The following is a 26,709-nucleotide window of genomic DNA, read 5'->3' as shown; positions in this document are numbered from 1 at the left end:
TATGAAAAAGAGCATTGCCAAAGTGAAGAAGCAGATTGAGAAAGAGAAGTACTTGAAGAATCTTATGGTGAAGTGGTTTGATGATAACACCATTAGTGAGATCAACAGTGTAGAGGAACTGGATGCAGTGCGTAGTATGATTCTTAGTGAGATTGAAATGATTAATGATCTGATTGAGGGAAGGAATGCTAGTAGCAGTGCAGGCGCCAGCAGCAGCGACAAGACATGCCTCCAAAAACCTTTTTTAAGAAAATGTGATATGTATGCAATTGAATCGCTATGTTCCAGATCTACGTGAATAAAAATAGCCTTTGTCATCTTAATTATCAACCACTGTGGAATTTTTCCTAAATAAAATTCCCATGAAAATTGCAAATTGATCTTGAAAAGGACTATTTTAAAAATCTTTTTCCATCTTTTTTTCATAGACTAATTGACATCCGTCAACTTTTGTTGATTTGGCTTTCTGTAAAATGCAGAAAGCTATGACAGAACAAGGCTGTTAATGATTTTAATTGGAATTAATTTGGTTGGCTTTTTTATTTTTTAAATGTTTGGATCATTAAGGATCATTAATGCCATTTCGGATACTCTATTAATATAAACTTCAAAATTAATAGGAATTTATATAATATGTGTTATACGATTCGAAAATACATTGATAACTCCAGTACTGCTAAAGAAACACTTTGGGGTTGTACTAAACGTACACCCACACATCGTCATATCAGTAATTCCATCTAGTATACAACTGTATACATAATTTAAAATATTAATTGGAAGATATGGACATTTGGCTCATGAAAACAAAAAAGTTGTTGATCATCTCAGAGAGTTGAAACAAACTTGTTTTTAATATCCATTGCTTCAATCTCATCAACAGAAGTTGATTTCTTCTGTTAGTTGATTTCTTTTGTTATGTTCCTACATTAACGATATTATTAAACCATGAATTTTCTTATTTAAACAGGTGAATTTGATTTTAATAATCCCACATTTTTGTAGTTGGCTAATAATAACCTCACCTTATAAAATAGTTTCCACTGGTCCCACCTTTCACACTAATTGTTTTCATTGGACATTTGTTAAAAAAAACTTTAACTCCATGAAGCTTTTTCCTAATTTCAAACTAATGCTTTAGTGATTTTGATCGAAAGGAGGACGTGAATCAATAGATGTAAAATTTACCTTGAAACGGTTAGATAACTTTGGGTTTTACTTGGTTATTTTATATTTCTAAAACAAAACAAAAAATATCAATCTGAAATAGATCATTACTTTGACATTGGCGGTCAAACCAACTATCTTCAGAAAAAGGTGAATGTTACAAATAACTTTATTGCATACCTGTAAATGGCCTTTCACATGATAATTTGTAAAAGCTTTAACATTCATGAGCTTCAAAACACCTTTTGGTGTGCTTAAACATCAAAATAGGTTGACACAAATGTCTCTATCTCAAATAAAGCATATGTTTAGAAGTGTGTTTTCAAAGTGATTACTCTGGTTTGAAGCATCTAAATAAAGTAATGTAATGCTAAACTGAATATTAGCTGATAATTGTCAGGCCCGGCTATAAGGGAGGGCCGGGTGGTCGACGGACCCCGGCCCGACACCTCGATAGGCCCGGATTTTTTTAAAAAAAAAATTTATATATATATTTTAATGAAAAACAATATGTATATATAATGTTTAAACTTAATATCACAACCACTAGCTTGGTTTAGTGGCAAAGGGGTATGACTTTCAACCAAAAGGTTGTGAGTTCTAACCTCACTTGAGACATTTTGACTATATTTTTATATAAAACCTTTTTTTACACAACCAAATCATAAGGCCCAAAAAATTAAGGCTTTTTAAAAAAACTAAACTGTAAACCCAACAAGATATCCCTTTTTTATTAAGGCCCAAAAAAATTTTCGCCTTCGGCCCAGAAATTTTTAACCGTTCTCGGAGCCGGGCCTGATAATCGTACATTTATCTTGTTGATAATCATCTTTCTCATTAGTCGTCGTGTTTGTCTACAAACTTGATTATTGTTTTTCTTGGGTGTGTTATACGTAGATAGTTATATTAGAAGCAAGCAACTCCTTTATCCATAAGATACGTTACTAAGAGCCGCATGTGTACTTTTGTTTAGACTTGTTCCTGTTAATAACGACTAATGTAATACATGACATCATATCGCTTACGTATGTACATAGTCGTATAGATTCATTGATATATATTATTATTTGTGTATGAAAATAATATATGTAGATTTAGGCTAGTAAAAGTATATATGTCCATCTGTGTATTTTTGGAATTGGATTCTGATTGTTTTCCTTTTTTTCTTTTTTTACTGTACGATCATAGAGTTCAAAAAACACAGTGAAAACACCCTTAGCAAAATAACCTTCGGCCTCTGTAAATCACCAATCTATTCTTTTATTTTTTTATCAAAACAATAAGGCCTCCAATTAAGCACAATTAACATAACACTTAAGCCGAAGTGCTAAAATACTGAACCAGTGTTATTATAAAGCCCAAATAACATTTAGAATTATATCAAGCTCGCCCTCACCGTGTCACCTAACTCGTTTAATCTCTAACGTTATTTTCTCGATCAAAAGTTAATTCAATAACACTAAAATTGCCAACACTTTAATCCCCCCCCCAAAAAAAAAAAAATTGACGCGTGATTTGATATAAAACACGGCAATGTTATAAATTATTTACTTAAATCAGAAAAGCTTGTAACTTAAATGCAATATTAATTGGTTCATTGATAGTTTTATATAATATTAACTTAATTTGGAGAAGTTTAACTAAAATACGATATTAGTTCGTTTATAGTTTTATATAATATTAATTAACTTAATATTGAAAAAACTTTTAACATTAATGCAATATATATTGTTGACCGCCTTAATTTGATATATTTTTTCCAAGAATATATGCATTTCATGTGTATATATAGAGGTGTATATGCATTTGTTTTAGTCACCAAACACCATGCCTCGTTCAACGAATAAGCACCAATTCATTGAAGATGAAGAGGCCAGGAATGAAGCCATGAGGGAGGGGAAGGAAAGCCTGATGAAGAAGATGTCTGAGTTGACGAAGTTTGGTGATGCCGATGCATGCTTTGTCATGTATGACAAAGAAGGTGGTCCTCCTACTGTTTGGCCATCGACTGCTGAAGCACATCGTTTGATTGAACTGTATGATGAATCGAAAAGGCAGAGTGCAAACGCTATGCAAGACCACTCTGCCTTTTTGGTGAAACAGATAGCCGAAGCGAAGAAGGAGTTGGAGATGCAGAAGGAGAAGAATATCAGGGATCTTATGTTGAAGTGTTTGTATGATGTGAACGCAGTTAGCGAGATCACATGTGAAGAAACATTAAGTGCAATGTGGGCTATGCTTGCTAGAGAGCAGAAAGTGAGTCATGCTTTAATTAAGGAAAAGGTAGCAGGTGGCAGCACAGCAAGCAGCAGCAAACCAGAGGGGTTTTAAGAACTTGTTTTTTTAAGAATGTGATATGTAAGCGATTGAATCGCTATGTTCCAGTTTTACCTGAATAAAAAAATGGTTTATTTTTCATGTTTTTGTTTTTGTTTTTTTTTCCTAAAAATATCCCATCAATATTGCAAGCTGCATCTAGAAAATGATTAATCTACAGCTTAACATCAGTCAACTTCTCTTGATTTGGCTTTCTGTAAATGCAGAAAGCTACGAGTATGAAGAACATTTTTGTTAATGATTTTAATTTGAATTATTCTGGTTGGTGTTTATTTTTAATTTTTATGTACGAATCATTGATACCATTTCGGGTACTGCATTAAAAAAATTATTAAATTGGGTCATAATTACGATTTTGTAATATACGATATGATACGATACTTATAATAAAATATGTGTTATACGACACGAATATATGTAGATGAACTTGGCAACTGCTAAAGGAGAACCCCAAATAGACTGTGCATTTGCCCGCCATCACATTAGTCATTTCATCCGGTATAGAGACGTATATATCAAATATACTGGCATATAGCCATGTTATACAGACATATAGCTCTGATATATGAACCTATAGTTGTAAAATCAAGCAAACCCACTTTATTGGTTGTTATGCACAAGTGGCTGCGACAACGTTATGTCATAACAACAGAGCATATATAATCATTTTCGAAACAAAAATCCATAGGCGAAAAACCAAAACAACTCTCATGAACACAAACTTTTTTATTAGACTTTAATTATTTTTTCTAAACAAGAAGCCTAACATCACTTGCAAGATCCAAAATCGATCTCCAAATGTAAAATTCCTAAAATCTTAACACTTTTCATCATTAGGAAAAAAATGGGACAAAGAAGTTTCAAAACTAATCATTACAAATCAAGACATTGATTCTTCTTGATCGGATCTGGCCCGCTTTGAAGGCTGTACTGTTGACTTTGACTTTTGACTATTCTCGTCCGTTGACATCTTGGTTTTATCTGATATACTGTGATCATCCGCATGCTCTAAAGCTTTTGGTTTTCCAATTGTGTTTGATGGAGGGGTGGAATTGTCATTTGGGTTGGATGATGACGATTTTACCCTTTCGTTTTCCATCTTTCTTTGTTGCTCGAACATCATTTGAAGGTATTTTCCTTGTTCTTTTATTCGTAACTGTAAGTTTCTTTGGATCTGAAAATAAAAGAAAATAAAAACAAAATCTGAATGAGTTGATTGTTTTAATATAAAGGTTGGTGTGTTGGTATCACCTTAACTATCTGAAGGTTATATACAAAACGAACAATCAAACTGATTTTATTTTTTTGATCAATGATCCATTTTTTTAATTATGTACTGCTTGCATATACATGTGTAGGTTGTTTACCTATTACAAAAAAATAAAATATAAAAAATATATAAATATTGGCATACCTCAAGCTGTTCATGAAGTTGCTTTTGTACTTCCATTTGCAATTTTAGTGCATTAGTGAACCCCAAACTCCTGTCATCAAAAACCGTATACATAAGTTTCAGATATCAGCTATTTTGTTCAAAGAAAACACACCTTAAATTCCTAGTTTGACATACTAATCGGAAGTTATGAATCGTTGTCCGTTGCATAAATACACAAAAAATGTTGATCATAGCTAAATGTCTAAAATACCCTTGTCAATTTTTTTCTCTAGCGATCAAATCAAGATAAGGGTTATAGAACCAAATGAATGTACAGTGTTAATAGAGATAGAAACAAACTTGTTTTTAATATTCATAGCTACTATCTCATCAATAGAAGTTGATTTCTTCTCTGCTGTTCCTACATAACGATATTATTAAACCGATAATTTTCTTGTATAAATAAAAATACAATGACTAGTGGATCTACAAATATTATTACCTTCAGATGACTCTGGCTTGTACCTGGCTGTTCTATAATTCTGAATCAAAACAGAAAAACATCAATCTGAAACGGGTCATTACCTTGACTTTGGTGGTTAAACCAACTACGTTCAGAACAAAAATAAGTTTTTTACATACCTGCAGATGGCTTTTCACATGATAAATAGTCAAACCTTCAACATTCATGATTTTCAATACACCTTTTGGTGTAGCTCCTTTTATGTCAAACATCAAAAACAATAAACTCATAAGTTCTTTTGTCCAACACATGCGTGTGCACATATTATGTAAATTGCAAATGAAATACGCACGTTCACTACCACCCAACTTGTTGACTGCTTCAACAAAGGATTCATGGAGTTCTGGTGTCCAACGCATCCGAGGTTTGACTGCAGGCCCAGTAGATGATGGGCTGCTGACTGGACATGATTCAATACTCGGCCCAGGAGGATAAGGAATGATTTGCAATTGCTGCATAGTAATGTTTGATTTAATACTTATTATATATTATTATTAGCTAACATTGCCAAGGAATATGACTTCTTTCAACATAACCTATTTTGGCCTGTTACCCAACTCGTCCCATTTTAATACAATGCAAATAATTAAAAAGGAACATACCTTCGGTTCTAGAGTAGGCGCATCAACATCAGCTAAAATTTCACTCCAGTTCGAGTCAATATTATCATCAACACTCATAAAGCCAACTCCCCATTTCTGCCAATCACATCCCGCTCCCGTATCATGATCAACGACGGGAATCAAACCATTTTGCGCCACAATGTGCAAACTCCCACCACTAACATTTTCAGGAAACTCAAGAAGATCTTCAAGTGATTCTTGACCCCACAACATTGCACTGCTTTGACCGGTCAAACCATCCGAACCCGTTGACTGTGAACTTACAAAACTATTCATTTGATTCTGTGATGACATATCTCTCGGTGGGCCCATATTATTCAACTGGTTTTTACCAGATTGTTGAATCAAATATTACAACTTAATGATCCAAGAGTCCCTTTGAAGCCAAGTCAACGCACACCCGGGTAAAAGTCAACCCCAATTAATAGTAAAACTAGCTTGAAACAAAGGGTAAAATAGTAAAATCAAGTTTCTTGATTAAGGCTCAAAGTAACAACTATGCAAGAACACATAAAAATTAACTAACTGCATCAATAATATTGGCATGATCAAGTTCTAGTGTTCTACTGATCAATTAGAATATATATATATATATATATACATAATATGATTAATTTTTAGGTTTTGATAGTTCAAGATTATGATCAACTGAGAGAGAGAACAAACCTTAGTTTTCACGAAGAGACAAGAGTTGTATCCTCGTACGCAACGAGGAAGTTGTTAGTCCCCAATAATGAGAGACAAAAACAGGGTTCTAATTCTTTATGCTCATTTGTCCACTCTAAGTTGATGGAAACGATCTTGACCGTTGATGTGGTTTACTTTTAATTGAGTGGAAATCTTACTGTGATTATTAGAGGATGTGCTGGGTTTGGTTGTAAAAACCGCGTTTATGTGTTGATTTGATACCTCTTTGGCTAGTCGTTGATTAATTGTTGTTTGGTTAAAATATGTCAAAACTAAAAGTTTATACAAAAAGTTGGGTATTTATAATACATGTATAGGGGAAAGTTAATGTATAAATGAAATTAACGTGCTAATTGTGAGAATCAAGTAAATTAATTATATACACAAGTAGAGTAATTATATAATTACATCATACGGTAATTACATAATTATTCTATGATGTAATTACTCTACTTGTGTATATAATTAATTACTCTACTTGATTCTCACGTTTAGTACGTTTTTTATTTGTATTTGATCCAAACCCTATATGTATATTTATAAAATTACATATAAATTTCAATCTGATTAATCGTTAATCCATGCCTCTACTATCATATTAGCACCTAACAAATTCTACAACATTGCTTGTAGGGAGAAATAGGGGATTTGGGTTGCTTTAAGAGAACTGAATACTCTTTGTGTGGTTCATTTCGAAACTAAGGAAAAATAATATGAATTTATACACACATTTATGCCTAACGGTCCTAGAATCTACGATTTCTTTGGCAATTTATCCTTGGAATCGACTTACACATGTATGCCTCCTATGAGAAAATGTCAACACATTGCTGGTAAATAACGATGACGACTTAAAAGATATTTTAATATAAAGACACATTGAGACGCGTAGCCCTGACAGCTCAACGCTTTAATAAGACTACCCATGTAGTTACAACCATTTATACACATTAAACCAATTAATATCGGGCACTTGCGTATTTGGCTGCTATGGATGAAGTATGCCTACTGCGACTCACATAATTGCATTCGAATGTAAGTGTATTCATGGCCTAAGTGGCGTCCATTTAACCACCTTATGTATCAAAATGATTTAAAGGGTCATTCAACTTGTTTATAAAACGTTTGCAAACGTTAATAGGCATATACACTGTTTCATCATCATCATCATCGTACTCAGTATATCCCACCAATAGCAAAGCTATGGTAGGGTCTGAGGAGGGTAAGATGTAGACAGCCTTACCTCTACCCCATGGGGATAGAGAGGTTGCTTCCGGTGAGACCCCCGACTCTATACTAATTTTGCATCAAGCCTTGGACATAAGGCACGTAGCACTCAATCATCGGGACGCTGGCTGATTGGTGCATGTACCCTTGTCTTTCGGCTATCAACGCCACCACATGATGCCTGATTAACCTTCCATCACTTTTAACGTTATTTTCACGAGATTAGTAAAATAACGTCAAAATTAGTGCAATTTTACTTTTGCCCACCCGAGGGTTCACACATATATACATTATATGCGCGCACCGCAAGCAGGGCAATTAAACATGTATCAAGTGAGGCTAGAACTCACAACCTCTTGGTTGTGAGTAATACCTATTTGCCACTAGACTAAGCTAGTGGTTATAAGGAGTATGGTGGGGCTTGAACCTACAACCTCTCATAAGTAAAACAAGGGACTTTCCACTGTACCAGTTCAATCCTTTGAAAAGAGTAAAGCCAAGACACACTAAATAAGATTGAACGTATTTATCTTTTGTATTGACTTTAGATAGTCAGTCATAACTTGGGGATTGTTTCTATGTTCTTTTATTCTTTTACTTATTGAAGAAACGTGGATCGACTCACTGGTAGACGATCTACTTTCCTCGGGTGTGATTATGCTATTTCACCGATGGTTTCTCTTGGATCTGATGGATCTGTGTTCTTCCACCTACAAAATGAACAGCACCGTAAACTTACCCCTCAGAAAGGGACAGAAGGGTCCTCTTTGGGGTAACCCTCCGGTGTGAGAATAAGTATTTGTGGGAGAAGATAATAATATGTGAGAGTAAGGAATTTGGAGTGTATTGCTTAATAGCTGAATACTCTGTTATTGTATGTGACTGTGTGTTGTCATCTCCTTGTGGAGGTGATGCTGTATTTATAGTGCTAGGGTTTCCCATGATTGGGCTCAGACCCAATTAGGGCTTTGTTGGCCTCTTCCAGTTGCTTTGCGCCACGTGTCCTTTGGGACACCTGGTGCTTTTTCATTGGTTATAATCACGTGGTAGCACATGAGTTATGCTGAGTTGTCCACCTTCCATTGGCAGTTGTCAACATCAGCATATTCTTATTCCTTAAAAAGATACCTTCTGGAAGGTTGTCTGACGTGCACAATCAAGGTTGCCCTAATCCTGATTTGGATAAGGACGAGGTTGATTATGTGCATGTGTGATATGCGCCAATCCTGAGGATGCGCGAGGTCTTCTCTTTATTCTCACGCGCAGATGTTTCATGCGCATATGTGATATGCACGAGCATGTGATATGCGCCGCGCGCTGATGCGCTACGCGCATATGTGATATGCGTGAGTATATGTGATGCGTGAGCATATGTGATGCGTGAGCATCTGTGGTGCCTGGGCATATGATGCCTGAGCATGTGTGGTGCCTGGGCATATGATGCCTGAGCATGTGATGCATGAGTATATGTGATATGCGTGAGCATATGTGATATGCGCCATGCGCATAGGTTTTGGCTTTGTGCCTTCGTAATGTCTTGATTTCAAGCCTCTTGTCTATATCTTGTGGGTTGACCCGCCTTGCTCCGTGTTGAGGCGGGTACATACCTCTTCAAGCCCCCCCAGTCTAATGTGTGTCTTGTCTCGCGCGAGCGAGGCAAGATAGATATTAGACTTAACAGTTTGCTCTTTTAGTAGGGGTTTGTCTTTTTCCTCTTATTACTCATCGTTGCGCGAAATTCTATCCTTTTTGTTACAAACGAATCGTCCCTGTACGTGGTTGGTTGTTGCTGACGTGGGTCAGCGATGGAGACGTGTCAGACCTTTCGTGTGCTCGAGGTGCTACAGTTGCCTTTCGTGTCCCCTCACATGCTGTCAGGGACACGTGTCGCGCTTGCGTTGGTCCGTTCCTGCGAGTGGTGGCGCGTGAACTCTGGTAGCAGCTGTAAAGTTTATTTTCGTGTCCCCTCACACAGTGTCAGGGACACGTGTCGCGCTCGCGTTGGCTTACACCTGCGAGTGGGGGCGCGTGAAGTCCGATCAGCACCTATTTTTCTCTCTCCTGGGCCTATAAAAGCCAGCCCTTAGAGTTTTTTTTATCCTTCATCTTCTTGTTTATTCTTCTGAGTTCTTTTATTTCTTTCTTTCTATTCCGATTACGTGTCTTCTGCTTCCAGGTCTCTGTTCTTCAGATCATCCTTTGTCCGTTTTACAGTTGTATGTCTGATAGCTCAGACAACACAACCTCTCCTATCCATTGCCGTGTGAAATCGTTAGTGATGTCTACATTGAAGAAGACCGGCAAGGGGAAGAAGGCTGCTGAGGTCTCATCGGAGGAGGTAGGGAGGACCAAGGCCGTGAAGAGGTGGAATGAAATCCCCTGCAAATTGAGGCAGGCCGATCTTGACAGCCTCATCGCCTCTCAGGGTTTTCCCCCTCTGTTTGGCTGCATGTTGCCTGGGGCCGGGCAAACGGCGGCGGACCTGCCTACCGGCTATATATCCCTTTACTGCTGTTATTTCAGCCACTGCAACCTTCGTCTCCCGATGACAAGGTTTGTGGGTGCGCTGCTTAAGTTTTATGGGATTCATATATCCCAAGTCCATCCGTTTGGACTCGTGCGCATGACTCACTTTGAGTTCATGTGCAAATCTCAGCGCGAGGAGCCCACCCCTCGGCGCTTTCAGTTTTTTTACAAGCCCAAGATCCAAGACTCTTGGTTCTCTTTTATTCCTCGCAGTCAGAAGGTGAAGTGCTCCACTGTTTCATTCAAGAGCCTTCATGACTGGTCTGAGAGGTTTTTTTACATCAGGGCTGGTGTGATCCCCATCCGCATGACCATGCGCGAGATCTCTTCTGCGCCTGCGGATGTGGGTGTCCTCAAGAACCCAACTGGCGCCTGGGTTAATAAGTTGACCGCTGAACCATCCCCCGCCAAGAAAATTTGTGAGGAGGCGCTGGTGGGGGTTGGTATGGGCAGGCGGTGGGCGGACAGCGCGACTGAGCCCGTTATCCAAGTTGACGGCTTATGTAAGTTAATCTCATTGCTTTACTTCTGCGCGAATATAATTCGTTTTGCTGATATAATTTGACTTGTTTTGTGCAGTCAGCAAGGAGTATGTCCACGCCGCCTATGATGAGCATATGGAGGGTGGCTCCGTCGCGCTGGGCGCTGGGGAGGTTGGCTTCCCCGATCGCTTTGATGACATGTTCATCCCTGTTGATCTGGGATTTGTCTTTGACAGCGATGCGCCTGGTAAGCCTTTGTACTTATGCATTTTCCTTTATAATACCAAATTTTGCTAACACTTCTGTTGCGTGTATTGTAGATGCGCTCGAAAACTACGAGCTGGAGCTCGCGGAAGAGGAGGAGGAGGAGGCGCCCCAACTAAAGCGTAAAGCTAAGGGGAAAACTGGCGCAGGGGCCAGTAAGAAACAGAAGAAAAATGATGCCCCTGTTGTTCAGGATCCTCCTACTCAGGCGAAGGGACCTGAGAAAACCCAGGTGTTTACCACCAAGTTTTCCTTGTCCTCCCTGCCACAAAAAGTGGGCAGACCTCCTGTCCACCTGAGGTATGGTGGCGCTACCTCCTCCCTTTGCGCGGCGGAAAAGGGAAGCGGTGTTGCGCCTTCGACAGGTATACTTTGCTTATCCTTTGCCTATCTTTTATGATTCTATGAGCGCGATTCTAATGAATGTTTGCTCTCTCAAATGCTTGTAGAGCCGGCGACAGCGCAACAAGATGCCGAGGCTGCGCCGGAGGTCGCTTCGAAGTCCCCTGTTTTACCCTCGAAAAAGGGTAGAATGGACTTCATGGCGATGTTTGCCTCGCGAACAGAGTTGCGCCAAGGTACGTATTGTGCTTGTATTTTCTGACTTTTTTCTTTTAGACCAAGTCATGAACCATTTCTTTTTGTTGATTTTTTCATAGGAGTCGTAGCTGGCGCACAAGCTGCTGGCGGCACTCCTGGTGTTGGTGCCAGCGCCGTTGGCTCTGCTCCTGCTCCTGCTAGTGCTGAATCTCCCCTCATTGGGATTACTAAGGAGCAGGAGGCCGTTTTGCGCGCCGACCTGGCGGCGTCGAGACCTCCCTCACCTCCTCCTGCGCACAGCCCTCCTCGCGAGACCGATTTTGGCTCTAGGTCGCAGGAGAAAAGGCCTGTTTCCGAGGAGGATGAGGAGTTTGAAGTTGAAGACTCCGACCGCGGTCGCGCCAGTCCTGCAGCGCCACGAGGCTTCGCGGCGGAGCCTTCTCGTGGGGCTGGCGCTGACTTTTCTGCTTCATCCCCGCAGGTATAGGTTCTTTTTTTTTTTTTTTTTTTGCTCCGCTGCGCGGACTTCCATCTTAATGTTTTGATGACTTAGATAATTACTTTGTTTCTGCAGGAAGCCGATCACATTTACCGCCCGAGATGGAATATTACTGAAGACAGCACATTTCAGTCCATGGGTGTGTGTGCGGAATTCTGGGCTCATGCTGTGCCTCCATCTGAAAGGAGGTTCCAGGAGGACCGCGCTCGCGACGACTTGCTCAACGATTATATGTTTGCTGGGTCAGCCTTCTTTGCTGCCTCCCAAGAGCTTCGCTATGATTACGTAAAAGTACGTGATGCTCTTGCGGAAGGCAAGCAAGAGGCTAAGGTGTCTGCTTGGCATCTTTCTGATGCTCGAGAGAGAGCTGAGAAGCTCCAAGCAGAGCTCAGTGAGAACAGAGCAAGTGCCAACAGCGCCTTCGTGAAGCGCGGGCATGAGCTTCAGGCTGCGCGGGAGAAGCTACAAGCAGCGGAGGCGGAGGCGGCCAAGTACGCGCGCAGAGCGCGCGACTTGGAGCTGGAGGCGGAGGCGCGTGACCAAGCTCTTGTCCAGTCCATAACTGAAAAATCATCACTGGAGAGTGAGGTTGCGCGCCTGAAGAAGGAGCCGGCGGCCGCGCAGGCCGAGAAGGATGAAGCCTTGGCGATGGCAGCGTCTAGCCAGAAAGCATTTGATTCTGCGCGGGCGGAAAAAGAAGAAACCTTGGCGGCAGCAGCGTCCGACAAAGAGGAGCTGAAAAAGACTAAGGAAACTGTTGAGTTATTAAACTCTCAGGTTCCTGCCCTCGAGACGTCTGTTGCTGGCCTCGCGCAGGATCGCCAATGGCTAATCTCACAGGGCATGACTCGTTGCGCTTACGCGATGAAATACTCAGACGAGTTTCAGGCCCTTGTGATGGATTGCAACGCTGCCGCGCGCTTGGTTGGTCGAGCTGAAGGGTTTACGGATGGCTATGAATATGGCATGTTGAAGAAGAACCCATCCGAGTACCCTTATCAGAGCGACGCTGCCTGCGCGGACATGGCCGCGATGGGGGAGAAGTATTTGAATACTCCCATTCCCATCCTTGCACAGGTATTTTAACTTTAATGAGATAACCTTGACTTATTCTCCAAGTCCTTTTATACTCATATTTTTCCTTATGATTTGCAGATATCCGCGCTTGCTGACCAGCCCGATCTCGGCGCGCTAAAGAAATTACTTGACGAGTGCGAGGGGGCTGCGGCGGCGATGATGGCGCGGGGAATGCTGGCGTTGCTAGCGGCTCTGGCGTGGCCAAATGATCCGCTCCTGACACTGTCGTGATAGAAGAATCCATTCAAGACGAAGAACTTGACTATGGTCAGTTTGGAGATGAGGAGCGGGCTGCGCCAGATGCTGAGGGCGATGATGATGACTATGAAGAGGCTGACGTCGACGTGGAGACTTGAGAAGCCCTTCATGTTTTTTATTTTTATTTGTAGTTTGTATCTTTTCATCTTGTATACTTGTAAATTTCAATGCCTTGGAATGAAATTTTGTTTTTCCCTTCTTCGCATCTTGCGCATTCTCCATTCATCGCTTTATATTGCATGTTTGCTTGTTGAATATAAGATATGCTTGCACGTTGAAATAAGAACAAGGTTGTAAGGAAATTATTATACTTAATCCTTGTCATATTGTAAGTGATTTTGCCATATCTTGATTATGTTGACACGCGCCTTGGCGTTTTCATTATTCCTCTTTTGCGCGACGTTATCGCGCATGGAATTATGAGTTTTTTAGCCTTTACGTGTCAATATGAGTTACTCAGATATCCATTACAGTTTCATGCGCGACCTCGACCTGAGACCTTAACAACTATGTTTTGGCATTTGCTTTGCCTTAGTTGTGTTTAGGTATTTTTATGGTTAGGCTGCGCAGTATGTAGGATGGATGTTGCGAGTGATTTGAGCTAAGGCTCACATTATTGGGCTAAGGCCCTGACGTTTTAGAGTTAAGACTCGTTAACGCGTTTGAGCTTGAAGCTCGCGCATGTATGTTTTACTTCGTTTTATTTAATTTTGATGTCAATACAATGTTGTCATATTGCTCAAAATTAATAAAGGGAAGTGTGAAACATGTATGCAAAAGGTAATAGAATTGGGCTAAGGCCCTGACGTTTTAGAGTTAAGACTCGTTAACGCGTTTGAGCTTGAAGCTCGCGCATGTATGTTTTACTTCGTTTTATTTCATTTTGATGTCAATACAATGTTGTCATATTGCTCAAAACTAATAAAGGGAAGTGTGAAACATGTATGCAAAAGGTAATAGAATCCACATTAAGAGAAGATAGCGCGTATCATTATTCATAATGGCTTAAAAAGCCTTGATTACAAACTTGACATTTTTACATGAAACATTTTCTAAGCTGTGCCGCGTTCCATGCGCGCGGGATCTTCTTTCCATTCAAATCTTTTAAAGCGTATGCGCCTTTTCCCAATTCTTCCGAGACTTGATAAGGTCCCTCCCAATTGGGGGACATTTTTCCCGGGTCTATCGCGCGGCTAGCTTCATTGTTTCGAAGGACAAAATCATTTTTCTTGAAGTGGCATTCTTTCACACGCTGGTTGTAATATTTTTCCAGTTTTTTCTTGTACTTGGCTTCACTGATGATAGCCGCCTCTCTGCGCCCTTCAAGTAAGTTGAGATCCAACCTTCTTTCGCGCTCGTTATCAATTTTGCTCATCATGAGCACTCTATGGGATGGGCATCCAATTTCTGCTGGAATCATTGCCTCCGTTCCATAGGTTAGGCTGAACGGGGATTCGCCATTGCTAGTTTTGCTTAATGTCCTGTGTGCCCACAGGACATTAGGTAGCTCTTCGACCCAAGAATGGGATTCTCCCTCCAACCTTTTCTTCAGCCCATTTAACAAGCTTTGATTTGCGCGCTCCACTTGGCCATTCCCCTGAGGGTGGTATACCGAAGTGAAGATTTGTTTGATGCGCAATTCCTTGAGCCAGTTTGATAACTTCTTGTCAGTGAATTGTTTGCCATTATCGCTCACAATTTCCATGGGCAAGCCAAAACGGCATATGATGTGGCTCCAGATAAACTGTTTCATCGCTTCGGCTGTGATTTTTGCTAGTGGCTTGGCTTCAACCCATTTTGTAAAATAGTCTACTGCCACTACCAAAAATTTTACTCGCCCTTGCGCTTGCGGTAGGGGACCCACAATATCGATTGCCCATTTGTGGAAAGGCCATGCGGAGGTCACCGGAATCAAGTTGTTCTTTGGCCGCATGGTGTTTGGCGCATAGCTCTGACATGCTTTGCATTTTTGGATCTCTTTTAAAGCGTCCAAGTACATGCCTGGCCAATAGTAACCTGCGCTCATTGCCTTGGTAACCACCATGCACGGGCCAGCATGTATTCCACAGATTCCCTCGTGTATCTCTCTGATCACATAGCTTGCTTCCTCAGCATCTAGGCATTTCATGAGCGGTCCCAGATAAGAGCGTCGATATAATGTACCATCAAGCAGTTCATAGTTCTGCGACTTGTGTCTTATCTTCCTCGCCTGGGCGCGATCGTCTGGTACTTTTCCCTCCTTCAAGAATTCCATTACTGGAGTTATCCATGATGAAGGGGTTGTATGAGTTACAAGGACATACTTCGCACCCACCGACGGGTTGCTCAATACTTCCACCCTGACATCTTTGCCAAAGTGATCGAAGCTGGTTGATGCCATCTTGCTCAGCGCGTCAGCAGATTTGTTTTCACTGCGCGGAATATGAATGATTCTGAAGCAATCAAATTGCTCGATGAGCTTTTTCGCCTGCTCTAGATACAGAGGCATGGTGTTCTCCTTGGCATCATAAAGGCCATTGACCTGTGCTTCTACCAAGTATGAATCAACATGTGCCTCTAGCTTTTTCACTCCAAATTTCTGCGCGATGCGCAGGCCAGCCAGCAAGGCTTCATACTCAGCTTCATTGTTGGTGCTCTTGAAGTCCAACCTGATGGCGTAAGTATATTCATGATTCTCTGGATCCACCAGCTTGAGGCCTGCGCCAGACCCTTCGTTGTTTGAAGCTCCGTCAGTGAACAAACTCCAAACATTTTCTTCATCATTGGCTCGCGGAGGGTCTACCTCGCGCTGAGCCTCTTCAATTTTTTCTTCAGGGACTTATGCAATGAAATCAGCCAAGACTTGTCCCTTTATTGCTGGACGGGGCTTATAGGCGATCGTGTGCTCACCTAATTCCAGCACCCACTTTGTCAGCCTTCCCGAGAGCGCGGGGCGCCGCAAGACTTGCTGGATGTTGTAACCAGTCAGAACTTCAATGGGATGACCATTGAAATATCTATGAAGCTTGCGCGACGCGTGTGTTAGTGACAAAACTAACTTTTCCATGATGGAGTAGCGCGTCTCAGGATCTGTCAGCACCCGACTCACATAGTATATTGGCGTTTGGATTCCCTTGCGATCCACCAATAATACTGCGCCGATGGCGCGCTCTCCTGCTGATAGGTACAATGTCAAAGTTTCACCAGGAAGTGGAGCTGTGAGCGCGGGCAAATTTATCAAACATTCTTTTATCTCACTGAAAGCTTGCTCGGCCTCAGGAGTCCATTTGAACTGGCTTTTCTTTAAGCAGTTCCTCAATGTGTTGACAAATGGGGTAGATTTGCTTGCATGGTTCGCTAGGAACCTGTTGATTGAGACCAATCTACCATTCAGCTTCTGGACTTCTTTCATGGTGGATGGCGAGGGCATGTCAAGGATGGCCTCCACCTTCTCAGGGTTCACCTTGAAACCATCCTTGGTGACCATTACACCTAGAAATTTTCCCTCTAGTACGCCGAAAGTGCATTTGCTCGGATTGAGCTTCATGTTAACTTCCTTTAGGCGCCCAAGGGTTTCTTCGATGTCTTTGAGCATTTGCTCTTCCTCCCTACTTTTGATCACCAAATCATCCACATAGACTTCTAGGTTTCTTCCAATTTGCTCGCTGAAAACGGCATCCATAAGTCTTTGGTAGGTGGCGCCCGCATTCTTCAAGCCAAAGGGCATTTTTGTGTAGCAAAAAACACCCTTGTCGGTTCTAAATGCGGTCTTGTCCTCGTCTTGTGGTGCCATTTGTATCTGGTGATAGCCTTTGTAGGCATCCAGGAAACATTTGAGCTTGAATGGCGCCACGGAGTCCACCTTTGCGTCGATGTTTGGGAGGGGGTAACAATCTTTTGGGCACGCTTTGTTGAGGTCCTTGAAGTCAATGCACATCCTCCACGACCCGTTACCTTTCTTTACCATCACAGGATTGGCTACCCATGTCTGGTATCGTATCGGGCGGATGATGTTTGCGCGCAATAGATCCTCAACTTGCTCATTCATGGCCCTCGCCTTCTCATCCCCCATGACTCTCTTCTTTTAAGCAATTGGCTCTACAGACTTGAAGGTGTTGAGAGAATGTTGCGCCAGGTCTCGCGGAACCCCAGTCATATCAGAGTGTTGCCACGCGAAGACCGACATATATGCTGTGAGCAATCTTTTCATTCTCAACCTCGTGTCGTCTGATATCGTAGCGCCAATTGTGACTGTCTGCTCCGGGAATTTTGGGTTGAGAATCCACTCCTCTGGCGCGTTGTCTGCCATTGGAAGTTTCATCCTCCCTTCCCGCGGAGTACTTGTCACTGCACACAAATGATCTCGGTATACAAAAGTTACACCTGTTGGTGTTGGGAACCCCAATGCGCCGTGCGCTGGCGACGGTATGGCGTTGAATTGGGCAATCGTTTCCCTACCCAAGATCATATTGTGGCATGAAGTGGTGGGCAAGACCAAGAAGTTGACAACTTCGGCTCGCTTGTGCTTTTCATCCCCCATGGTTAGTTCAAATTGTATTTGACCTAAGGGATGAATGATTTCATTCGAGACACCAGAGATCGGTGCATTCACAATCTCAAGCCTTGCTTGGTCTGCCGGATCCAGTTTCCTGAAACATTGCTCATACATGATGTCTGATTCGCTGCCAGCGTCCACCAGGACCTTTGACACTTCATAATGAGCAATGTGTGTAGTGATGACGAGAGGACTGCTGATGGAAGGGCCTCCCCTGATTCTTGGGAAGATGACTTGTTGCTCGCGCCAATCTCCTTGGATTTGCGCGCTTCTCTTTCTTGATATTTGCCCTTGCCTTCCTCCCTCGGCTACACAGATTCTTTTGTACTTCTTGCTGGCTGAGGCTCCTGATTGTTCATTTTCTGGTCTTGAGTTTTTTACCAGGTGAGCCAGTTTGCCTGATTTCACATCTTTTTCAATTGCATCCTTCAAGTGGTGGCATGCATCAGTGTTGTGCCCTGTGGATTTGTGAAATTCACAGTACTTGCCACTGTCTGATGGTCCCTTGTAGTGTAGTGGCTTGGGGCTTTTGAATTGGACATTCTCAGTGCTTAACACCTGTGAAGGCGTTTTAGTGAGGGGAGTCCATATTCTTGGCAGAGGTCTGCTAGGATCTCTGCCGCCCTCCCTCTTGTCACCCTCCCCACGACTACGAACGTCTTTTTGGGGCTGGGGTGAGCTTGGTTGCGCCTGCTTTTCTGCGGAAGAAAAACTGGTTGATTGCAACCTGGACCATACAGAGTTCTGTTTGCCCCTTTTTTCGTTGCTGCGCGGTGACTCAGCTTGATGCGCTCTTTCTCTTGCCCTATCCTGGGCAATTTGTTTTTCATTTCTCGCGAAGACTCGCGATGCTTCCATTAGTTTGGCCCAAGTGGTGGGCATGCCATCTCTGCTTACGAGAGCTCGGCGGAGTTGATCACTGCGCGCGCCTTGTATAAAGGCCACGCGCAGGAGTTGCTCAGTTATACCTCCGATTGCCAGAGACTCCTGATTGAAACGTGTTATGTAGTCTTCAATCGTTTCATCATTCCTGTGCACGCAGTGCATGATGTCATCAGGGTCGCGCGTGTGTCTGCGCTGCTGTACGAAGTGGGCTTGGAACTTTTCCAATAGTTCCTCGAACCCATCGATTTGCCCAGTCGGCAAGCTCTCGAACCAGACACGCGCCGCGCCCGTGAGGCAGCGAGCAAACATGTGACACCATGTTGGCATCGTCCAGCTCTCTAGGTTTCCCGTGTTGTAAAAACCTTGCAAGAAATCGTCTGGATCTGTTGTGCCGTCATATTTGCCCAAACCACTTGGCATCTTGGTTTTGTGCTGGATGGGAGCTTTCGCGATGCGCTCAGTGAACTTTGAATGTTTCACCAAGATGGCTGGTCTGTACGGTGTGGTTACGTCCACTTGCCCTCTAACTGGTGGGCTGTACGGTATTTGCAGATCCAGATCGGCTCTGGCTCCAGGCGCCATGTTCACGTGCGCGCGGAGCTGTGAGCCTCATGCATGAGTATCTCGCGTCTTCCTCATGCTGTGCACTTCTTCATCACTGAACTCAGTGTGTGCAGTGTGAACAGAATGTCCTTCTTCCGGCGCGCGCGCCCTTTTTGTTCCATGAACAGTTTGCTTATCAAACGCTTGCTTTTGTGCTTTGTGTTTGACCAGCTCATTGTACTTGTCCATTAGGCGCCGTTGCTCGTTTATGAGCCATTCTTTGGGGTCATTAGTTTCATCTTCTGGACCCATTGGTCCTTTTTGTTTCGCGCCGGCAAGACTTTGTAACGTAAGATCGTCTGGAGGAGTTTCAGTCTGGCCATGAGGAGTTGTGATGAAAGGACGGTTACTGGTGGCGCGCGTAGAATCACGCGGCGCCCTCAGAAACTGTTGTCCCTCATTAACATCCTCACATTCAATATCCTCCAGAACTTGATCAACGTTACGAACGCCAGAAACCATGGTGAAAATTTGGTTTTTTGTTTAGAGATCTGATGAGATCTTGTTGCCGTTGTAACAGTGGATGGCGCCAATGAAGAAACGTGGATCGACTCACTGGTAGACGATCTACTTTCCTCGGGTGTGATTATGCTATTTCACCGATGGTTTCTCTTGGATCTGATGGATCTGTGTTCTTCCACCTACAAAATGAACAGCACCGTAAACTTACCCCTCAGAAAGGGACAGAAGGGTCCTCTTTGGGGTAACCCTCCGGTGTGAGAATAAGTATTTGTGGGAGAAGATAATAATATGTGAGAGTAAGGAATTTGGAGTGTATTGCTTAATAGCTGAATACTCTGTTATTGTATGTGACTGTGTGTTGTCATCTCCTTGTGGAGGTGATGCTGTATTTATAGTGCTAGGGTTTCCCATGATTGGGCTCAGACCCAATTAGGGCTTTGTTGGCCTCTTTCAGTTGCTTTGCGCCACGTGTCCTTTGGGACACCTGGTGCTTTTTCATTGGTTATAATCACGTGGTAGCACATGAGTTATGCTGAGTTGTCCACCTTTCATTGGCAGTTGTCAACATCAGCATATTCTTATTCCTTAAAAAGATACCTTCTGGAAGGTTGTCTGACGTGCACAATCAAGGTTGCCCTAATCCTGATTTGGATAAGGACGAGGTTGATTATGTGCATGTGTGATATGCGCCAATCCTGAGGATGCGCGAGGTCTTCTCTTTATTCTCACGCGCAGATGTTTCATGCGCAGATGTGATATGCACGAGCATGTGATATGCGCCGCGCGCTGATGCGCCACGCGCATATGTGATATGCGTGAGCATATGTGATGCGTGAGCATCTGTGGTGCCTGGGCATATGATGCCTGAGCATGTGTGGTCCATGGGCATATGATGCCTGAGCATGTGATGCATGAGCATATGTGATATGCGTGAGCATATGTGATATGCGCCATGCGCATAGGTTTTGGCTTTGTGCCTTCGTAATGTCTTGATTTCAAGCCTCTTGTCTATATCTTGTGGGTTGACCCGCCTTGCTCCGTGTTGAGGCGGGTACATACCTCTTCACTTATAGTTGCGTGTTTGTTTTTAGGTTTTTTTTTTCAAAATTAGTTATTTTTGTTTACTAGACCTGAACGTCTTATGTTTTATGTGAATTACAATTATTTGAGTTCTTGTAAATTAATTACTATATCTAGTTTTCTTTATCTTCTAAGTTTTACATAATCCATTTTTGTTATACAACATAAATCTTATCATGTACACCAACGATGATCTTTAATTTACATTTAATAAATTAATTATTACTAATATATATAAAAAGAACTTTGGTGCCGCAAGTGCCTTATTGGGTCACTTGGCGGCAGGTTAGTGGTCACTTTAATTTTTTTTATTGTTTATGTTTTTGTTTTTTAGTTCCGGTAGCATAATGAAAATAACGTAAATCGATCGAATGCCAATTTGTTTTTTTCCTTTTATCGTTTTAGTTCTGGTATCGTAACAAACGTGACGGTTGCCAACCGAATTTGCGTAGACTCGCAATATTTTGTTTTAGTTCCAGGGCTGTAACGATTGTAACGAAAACGACCAAATGACAATTTTTTTATTTAGTTCTAATTACCGTAACAAACGCGACATAGACCAACCAAATTTGCATAGACGCGCCACCTCAACGCCGACGATTGACAACACTCATGGTTTTACCAATGCCCGAGTTTTACTAACCATCGTCACCCCATTGGTCAACCTCTACTTTTTATACTTTTTTTTTGTTTTTGTTCTGATATTTAAAACACGTAAGCGAAACTGAAGAAATTCACGTCGACTTGTCGTCTCAACGTCTGGGACCGAAAACGTTTGGGTTTTTCCAATGCCCGGATTTTATCAATGTGCCCGGCGCAACGCGCCGAGTAACACACTAGTTTTAGGCCTGTAAACGAACCGAACGTTTGGTGAACTGTTCATGAACCGTTCGGCGGGAAGTTCGTTTATGTTCGTTTATTTAATAAACGAACGAACATGAACACAAAATTTGTGTTCGTTTAATTAAATGAACGAACATGAACAAATGTTCCGTTCGTTCATTATGTTCATGCACGTTCGTTTATGTTTGTTTATATATTAATAGAAAATAATTAAATATTATCTGGATATGTCATCTGTTTAAATGTTTTATATTTGTTAATTTGTGTTCATTTATGTGTTTTCAGATTAAGTTTGTTTATGTTTGCTTGTGTTCATTCACATTGGTTCATATATGTTTATTTATGTTCGTTTTTCTTTGATTAGTTATGTTTGTTTAGATTTTAAACAAACGGATATAAACGAACACAAATGTCCATAAACGCACATGATCATAAATATTTGTTCGATTAATTATAAAGTTAAATGAACGAACACGAATATGCCCTTGTTCGTGTTCATTCGATTCATTTACTGGCTTTCAATATTCACATTGATGAATACATCGGTCTTATTCTCAGCCTCTACCGATTTTTATTTGTGTTCATTTGTGTTCGTGAACCGTTCGTGAACACATTAATTTTCTTAATGAACGAACACGAACATAAAATCTCGTTCGGTAAGTGTTCGTGAACCGTTCGTGAACACAATATTTTCTTAACGAACGAACATGAACAAGGCCTTGTTCGTGTTTGATCGGTTCGTTTACAACCCTAACTAGTTTTATATAAATGTGAAGTATGGGAGCAATCGCATGGAAGTCTCATCTCTATTTTTACAATTTTACTAAAATAAAGCATTTAATAACTGAGTTAGGACATGCTTTATTATAAAAAATAAAATGAAATTTAAGTTGGGAACAACAAAAGTAAACAAAATAATTAAAAAAACACTAGATGATAGGGATGGCAATGGGTCGGGTCGGGTCGGGGACGGGTCCAAGTATTCCCAGACCCGGACCCGATTATAAAACCCCGCCCAGACCCGTCGGGTATTTATCGGGTAAATACTCATCGGGTATCGGGTTTACCCGCGGGTTTCGGGTATACCCGTTAGTTTATTAGAAATACCCGTCGGGTATGTCCGACTCAAATCCCATCGGGTTTCTATCTGGTTTTGAAAATACAACACAAATAAATTTATTTTTCTAGTTTCATGATACACTTAATTCAACAAAAAGATAAAATTATACCAAAAAATATATAAAAAAAGATCTACGTAGTTTATAGAGGATGAGTGAGAGACGGGATGTAAAACAATATATATATATATATAATATAATTTTAATATTCATGGAGGACACACAAAGGACAACTGAACACAAATACCATTTTTTTATTGTTACTGTATGTGTGTGTGTGTGTGTATATATATAATTATGTCGGGTATATAATCGGGTAAACTGGTCCATATTATCGGGTAATCGGGTCGGGTAATCGGGTATATTAGAAATCCCAGACCCGTCCCAGACCCGCGAAAAATTTAAAAACTAATCCCAGACCCGTCCCATACCCTAATGGGACGGGTAAGACCCGTCCCAATTATGTCGGGTATCGGGTATTCCCATCGGGTTCGGGTTTCACAGCCATCACTAGATGAGTATAAAAAGGGGACAACTTTATAGAATAGTAACCAAGTTTTAAAAGTGTTTCAATTAAGTCACTCAACTTTTAAAAAATGTTCCAATCAAGTCACTCAATTTTCATATTTTATTAAATTAAAGGTTTTAACATAATTTTTTAGCATTTTTCTTTTTTGTTTCACATAGGAAATCTTTTTATCATTTTTTTTATGTTGACGTTGAGTGGCGACGTTAATTTTTTTTATTTAATTAACGTTTTTTAAAATTTTCCAGAGTTTAACTACATATATTGCAATTCCGACTCCCACATATTATCATCCATTTATTTCCTGATGCACAAAAAAACTGGTGAGACTCCATTTGAAGATTTAGTGACTCAATTTGAGAAAAATATGTATAAGTAACCTAATTGGAATACTTTTGAAACTTGATTACCATTCTATGAGATATTCCCTAAAAGAAGAAAAGAAAAACCATGTATGTTATAGTAAGTAGATTAAAGTTATTTGAGTTTAAAAAATGGCTAAAATAAGTATATAATTAAAAAATTATAACACAAATTTAAAATTTCCTATTTATTAAATAACTTACAATTTAATCTTACTTATTATTTCTTATAGTCAAAATGCCTAATATACATCATAAACCTTGTATTAAATGAAAAGTAACAAAATTTAATAATTTGAATTCCTTTTAAATTAATTACTATATCTACGTTTCTAATATTTAATTTAATTTTAAGATTTTACTAGTTTTACCTTTTCCATCTTTGCTATACAACACAAGTTGATTATGAATTAATTATTTTATATACATTTTTTGTTATATGCACAAATTGATTATTAATTATTTTATATACACAATTGATTATTGAATTAATATTTTACTAGTTTTACCTTTTCCATTTTTGTTATACACTAAAGTTGATCTTTAATTCACATTTAATAAATTAATTATATATATATATGTAGTATAAGAACATTCACACTAAAGCCTCTATCTATATCTTTATAATTTTACTAAAATAAAACGTTTTGTACAGTTAATAAATGTGTTGGGACATGTTTTAATTCAATAAATAAAATGACATTTAAGTTGAAAACAACAAAAAGTAAAAATCAGTAATAATAAACTAATTAAAAAAAACTAGATGGATATTGAAAAAAACACATGTGTGTTACTATGTTATAATAAGTGGATTAAAAATATTTGAGTTTAAAAACAGCTAAAACAAGTACTCCATTTAATTAGAAAAATTCTAACACAAATTATATTCCCTATTTTTTATTTCCTATTTATTAAATAATTACAACTTAATTAATTAATTATTTATTATAGTCAAATGCTTAAGATACACCATGAACCTTGTCTTTATTTAAAAAGTAACAAAAATTAATTATTTGAATTTTTATAATTTAATTACAATATCTTCATTTCTATTAATTAATTAATTAATTAATTTTAGTTTTACCTATTCCTTTTTTGTTATACAACATAAATCTTATCACATACAAAGTTGATTTTTAAATCACATTTAATAAATAAATTATTTTATATATATGTGTGTGAAGTATAAGAGAATTCGCATTAAATCCTTCATCTCCATCTTTTTAATTTTCCTAAAAACAAATAGTTTCTTGTAGCTAATACTAAGTTAAGACATGCTTTATTTTAAAAGATAAAATGATATTTAACTTGGGAACAACGAAACTAAAACAATAATATTATAATAATTAAACAAACTAGATGAGTCTAAACAAGAAAAAACATGTATGTTATACGGCTAAAACAAGTATAAAATTAATAAAAATCAAACAAAAATTTAATTTCTCTAAGTTTTCATTCCAATTTATTAAATAACTTACATTTTAATTTTAATTTTTTTATTATAGCCAAATGCTTAAATACATGATAAACCTTGTCTTTGGCTAGTTAAAAAAATTAATTATTTGAATTATTGTAATTAATTACTATATATACGTTTCTATTATTTAATTTTATTTTCTTATTTTTTTAGTTTTACATTTTCCAAATTTGTTATACAACACAAATTATCACACCCATTAATGTTGATTTTAATTCACATTTAATAAATCAATCATTTTATATATATGTGAAGATACGAGCCTTCCCATGAAGCCATCACCTGTATCTTTATAATTTTACTAAAATAAAACATATTATGCATTTAATAACTAAGTTGAGACATGCTTTATTTAAAAAAAATGGCATTTAAATTAGGAACAAAGAAGTAAAATCAATAAGAATAAAAGAATAAAATAATAAAAAAAAACATGTATGTTATATCAAGTATATTAAAAACATTTGAGTTTAAAAACGGCTAAAACAACTATTTAATTAAAAAAATACTAACATAAATTTAAATTCCCTAATTTTCTTTCCTATTTATTAAATAACTTACAATTTAATCATAATTATTTATTGATTACTAGTTTTTATCCCCCGATTACGGGGTTGTTTTATCTTAGTTGTTTATAATATTTATTTATTTTTTGAATTATTATTTTTTTATTGTATGAAAGTTAATAATATACTTATGGTTTGATGATAAATTGTTTCATAAATAAATGAGATGTTATAACCCGGTTTTAAAGGATGTATGGGTTTGATGAGACCCAAGACCCGTTTATTTTTTTTACTATAAAATTGGTTTTTTAATTATAAATAATATATAACTTTTTTTAAATCAGATATTAATTTTGGGTATATCCTACTTTATAGGATTTTTAAATCAAATATTTGGTGAGATTTGTTTTTAATTTAATGAGATTTTATAACCCGTTTAAGAAATATTTGGGTTTGATATGACCATACCCGTGAATTAGGGTCAAATGCATGAGAAGTCTCCATTTAAAAATCAAGCAAATCTGGTGAATCCAAAAAAGGGGGGAGCGACCACATCGCGACACCTAGGAATTTTGGATTTTCGTTTATATATATTACTAGTTTTTATCCCCCGTATTATGGGGGTTGTTTTATATTATTTGTTCTAATACTTATTTATTTTTTTCATTTATATTTTTTTATTGTATGAAAGTTGATAATATACTTATGGCTTAATGATAAATTGTTTGATA

At 39.3% G+C, this 26,709-nt stretch overlaps 2 protein-coding genes across 2 annotated transcripts; one reads left to right on the top strand and one right to left on the bottom strand.

Moving 5' to 3' along the window:
* Positions 1-2,994: 2,994 nt before the first annotated feature.
* Positions 2,995-3,498, top strand: LOC143605347 (agamous-like MADS-box protein AGL80). The gene has a single exon (XM_077081499.1). The coding sequence runs from the start codon at positions 2,995-2,997 to the stop codon at positions 3,496-3,498; it is 504 nt and encodes a 167-aa protein (XP_076937614.1).
* A 658-nt stretch (positions 3,499-4,156) lies between these two features.
* LOC143605350 (protein PHR1-LIKE 1-like) lies at positions 4,157-6,735 on the bottom strand. Its single transcript, XM_077081500.1, has 7 exons — positions 6,005-6,735; positions 5,695-5,854; positions 5,522-5,598; positions 5,382-5,421; positions 5,240-5,300; positions 4,919-4,988; positions 4,157-4,678 (listed from the first exon to the last, which is right to left on the bottom strand). Exons 1-7 carry the CDS (start codon positions 6,335-6,337, stop codon positions 4,385-4,387), a joined length of 1,035 nt encoding a protein of 344 aa, XP_076937615.1. The 5' UTR covers positions 6,338-6,735; the 3' UTR covers positions 4,157-4,384.
* Between the last annotated feature and the right edge of the window lie 19,974 nt (positions 6,736-26,709).

The sequence above is a fragment of the Bidens hawaiensis genome, unplaced genomic scaffold, assembly GCF_021521415.1.
Source record: "Bidens hawaiensis isolate Kalapana, Puna unplaced genomic scaffold, B.hawaiensis_p1.1 tig00069130_1, whole genome shotgun sequence".
Taxonomy (NCBI): Eukaryota; Viridiplantae; Streptophyta; class Magnoliopsida; order Asterales; family Asteraceae; genus Bidens; species Bidens hawaiensis.
Note: the sequence above shows the minus strand (reverse complement) of the source record. Positions and strands in the feature narration are given on the sequence as shown.

What these genes read in the sequence shown, in the direction of transcription:
- LOC143605347 (XM_077081499.1), top strand. Translation starts at nt 2,995, where the DNA reads ATGCCTCGTTCAACGAATAAGCACCAATTCATTGAAGATGAAGAGGCC.
- LOC143605350 (XM_077081500.1), bottom strand. Translation starts at nt 6,337, where the DNA reads ATGGGCCCACCGAGAGATATGTCATCACAGAATCAAATGAATAGTTTT. An exon ending in CGCCTACTCTAGAACCGAAG is followed by an intron (nt 5,855 to 6,004) that starts GTATGTTCCTTT and finishes ATTACTATGCAG; the next exon opens with CAATTGCAAATCATTCCTTA. An exon ending in GCTATGAATATTAAAAACAA is followed by an intron (nt 4,989 to 5,239) that starts GTTTGTTTCTAT and finishes TTTTGATGACAG; the next exon opens with GAGTTTGGGGTTCACTAATG.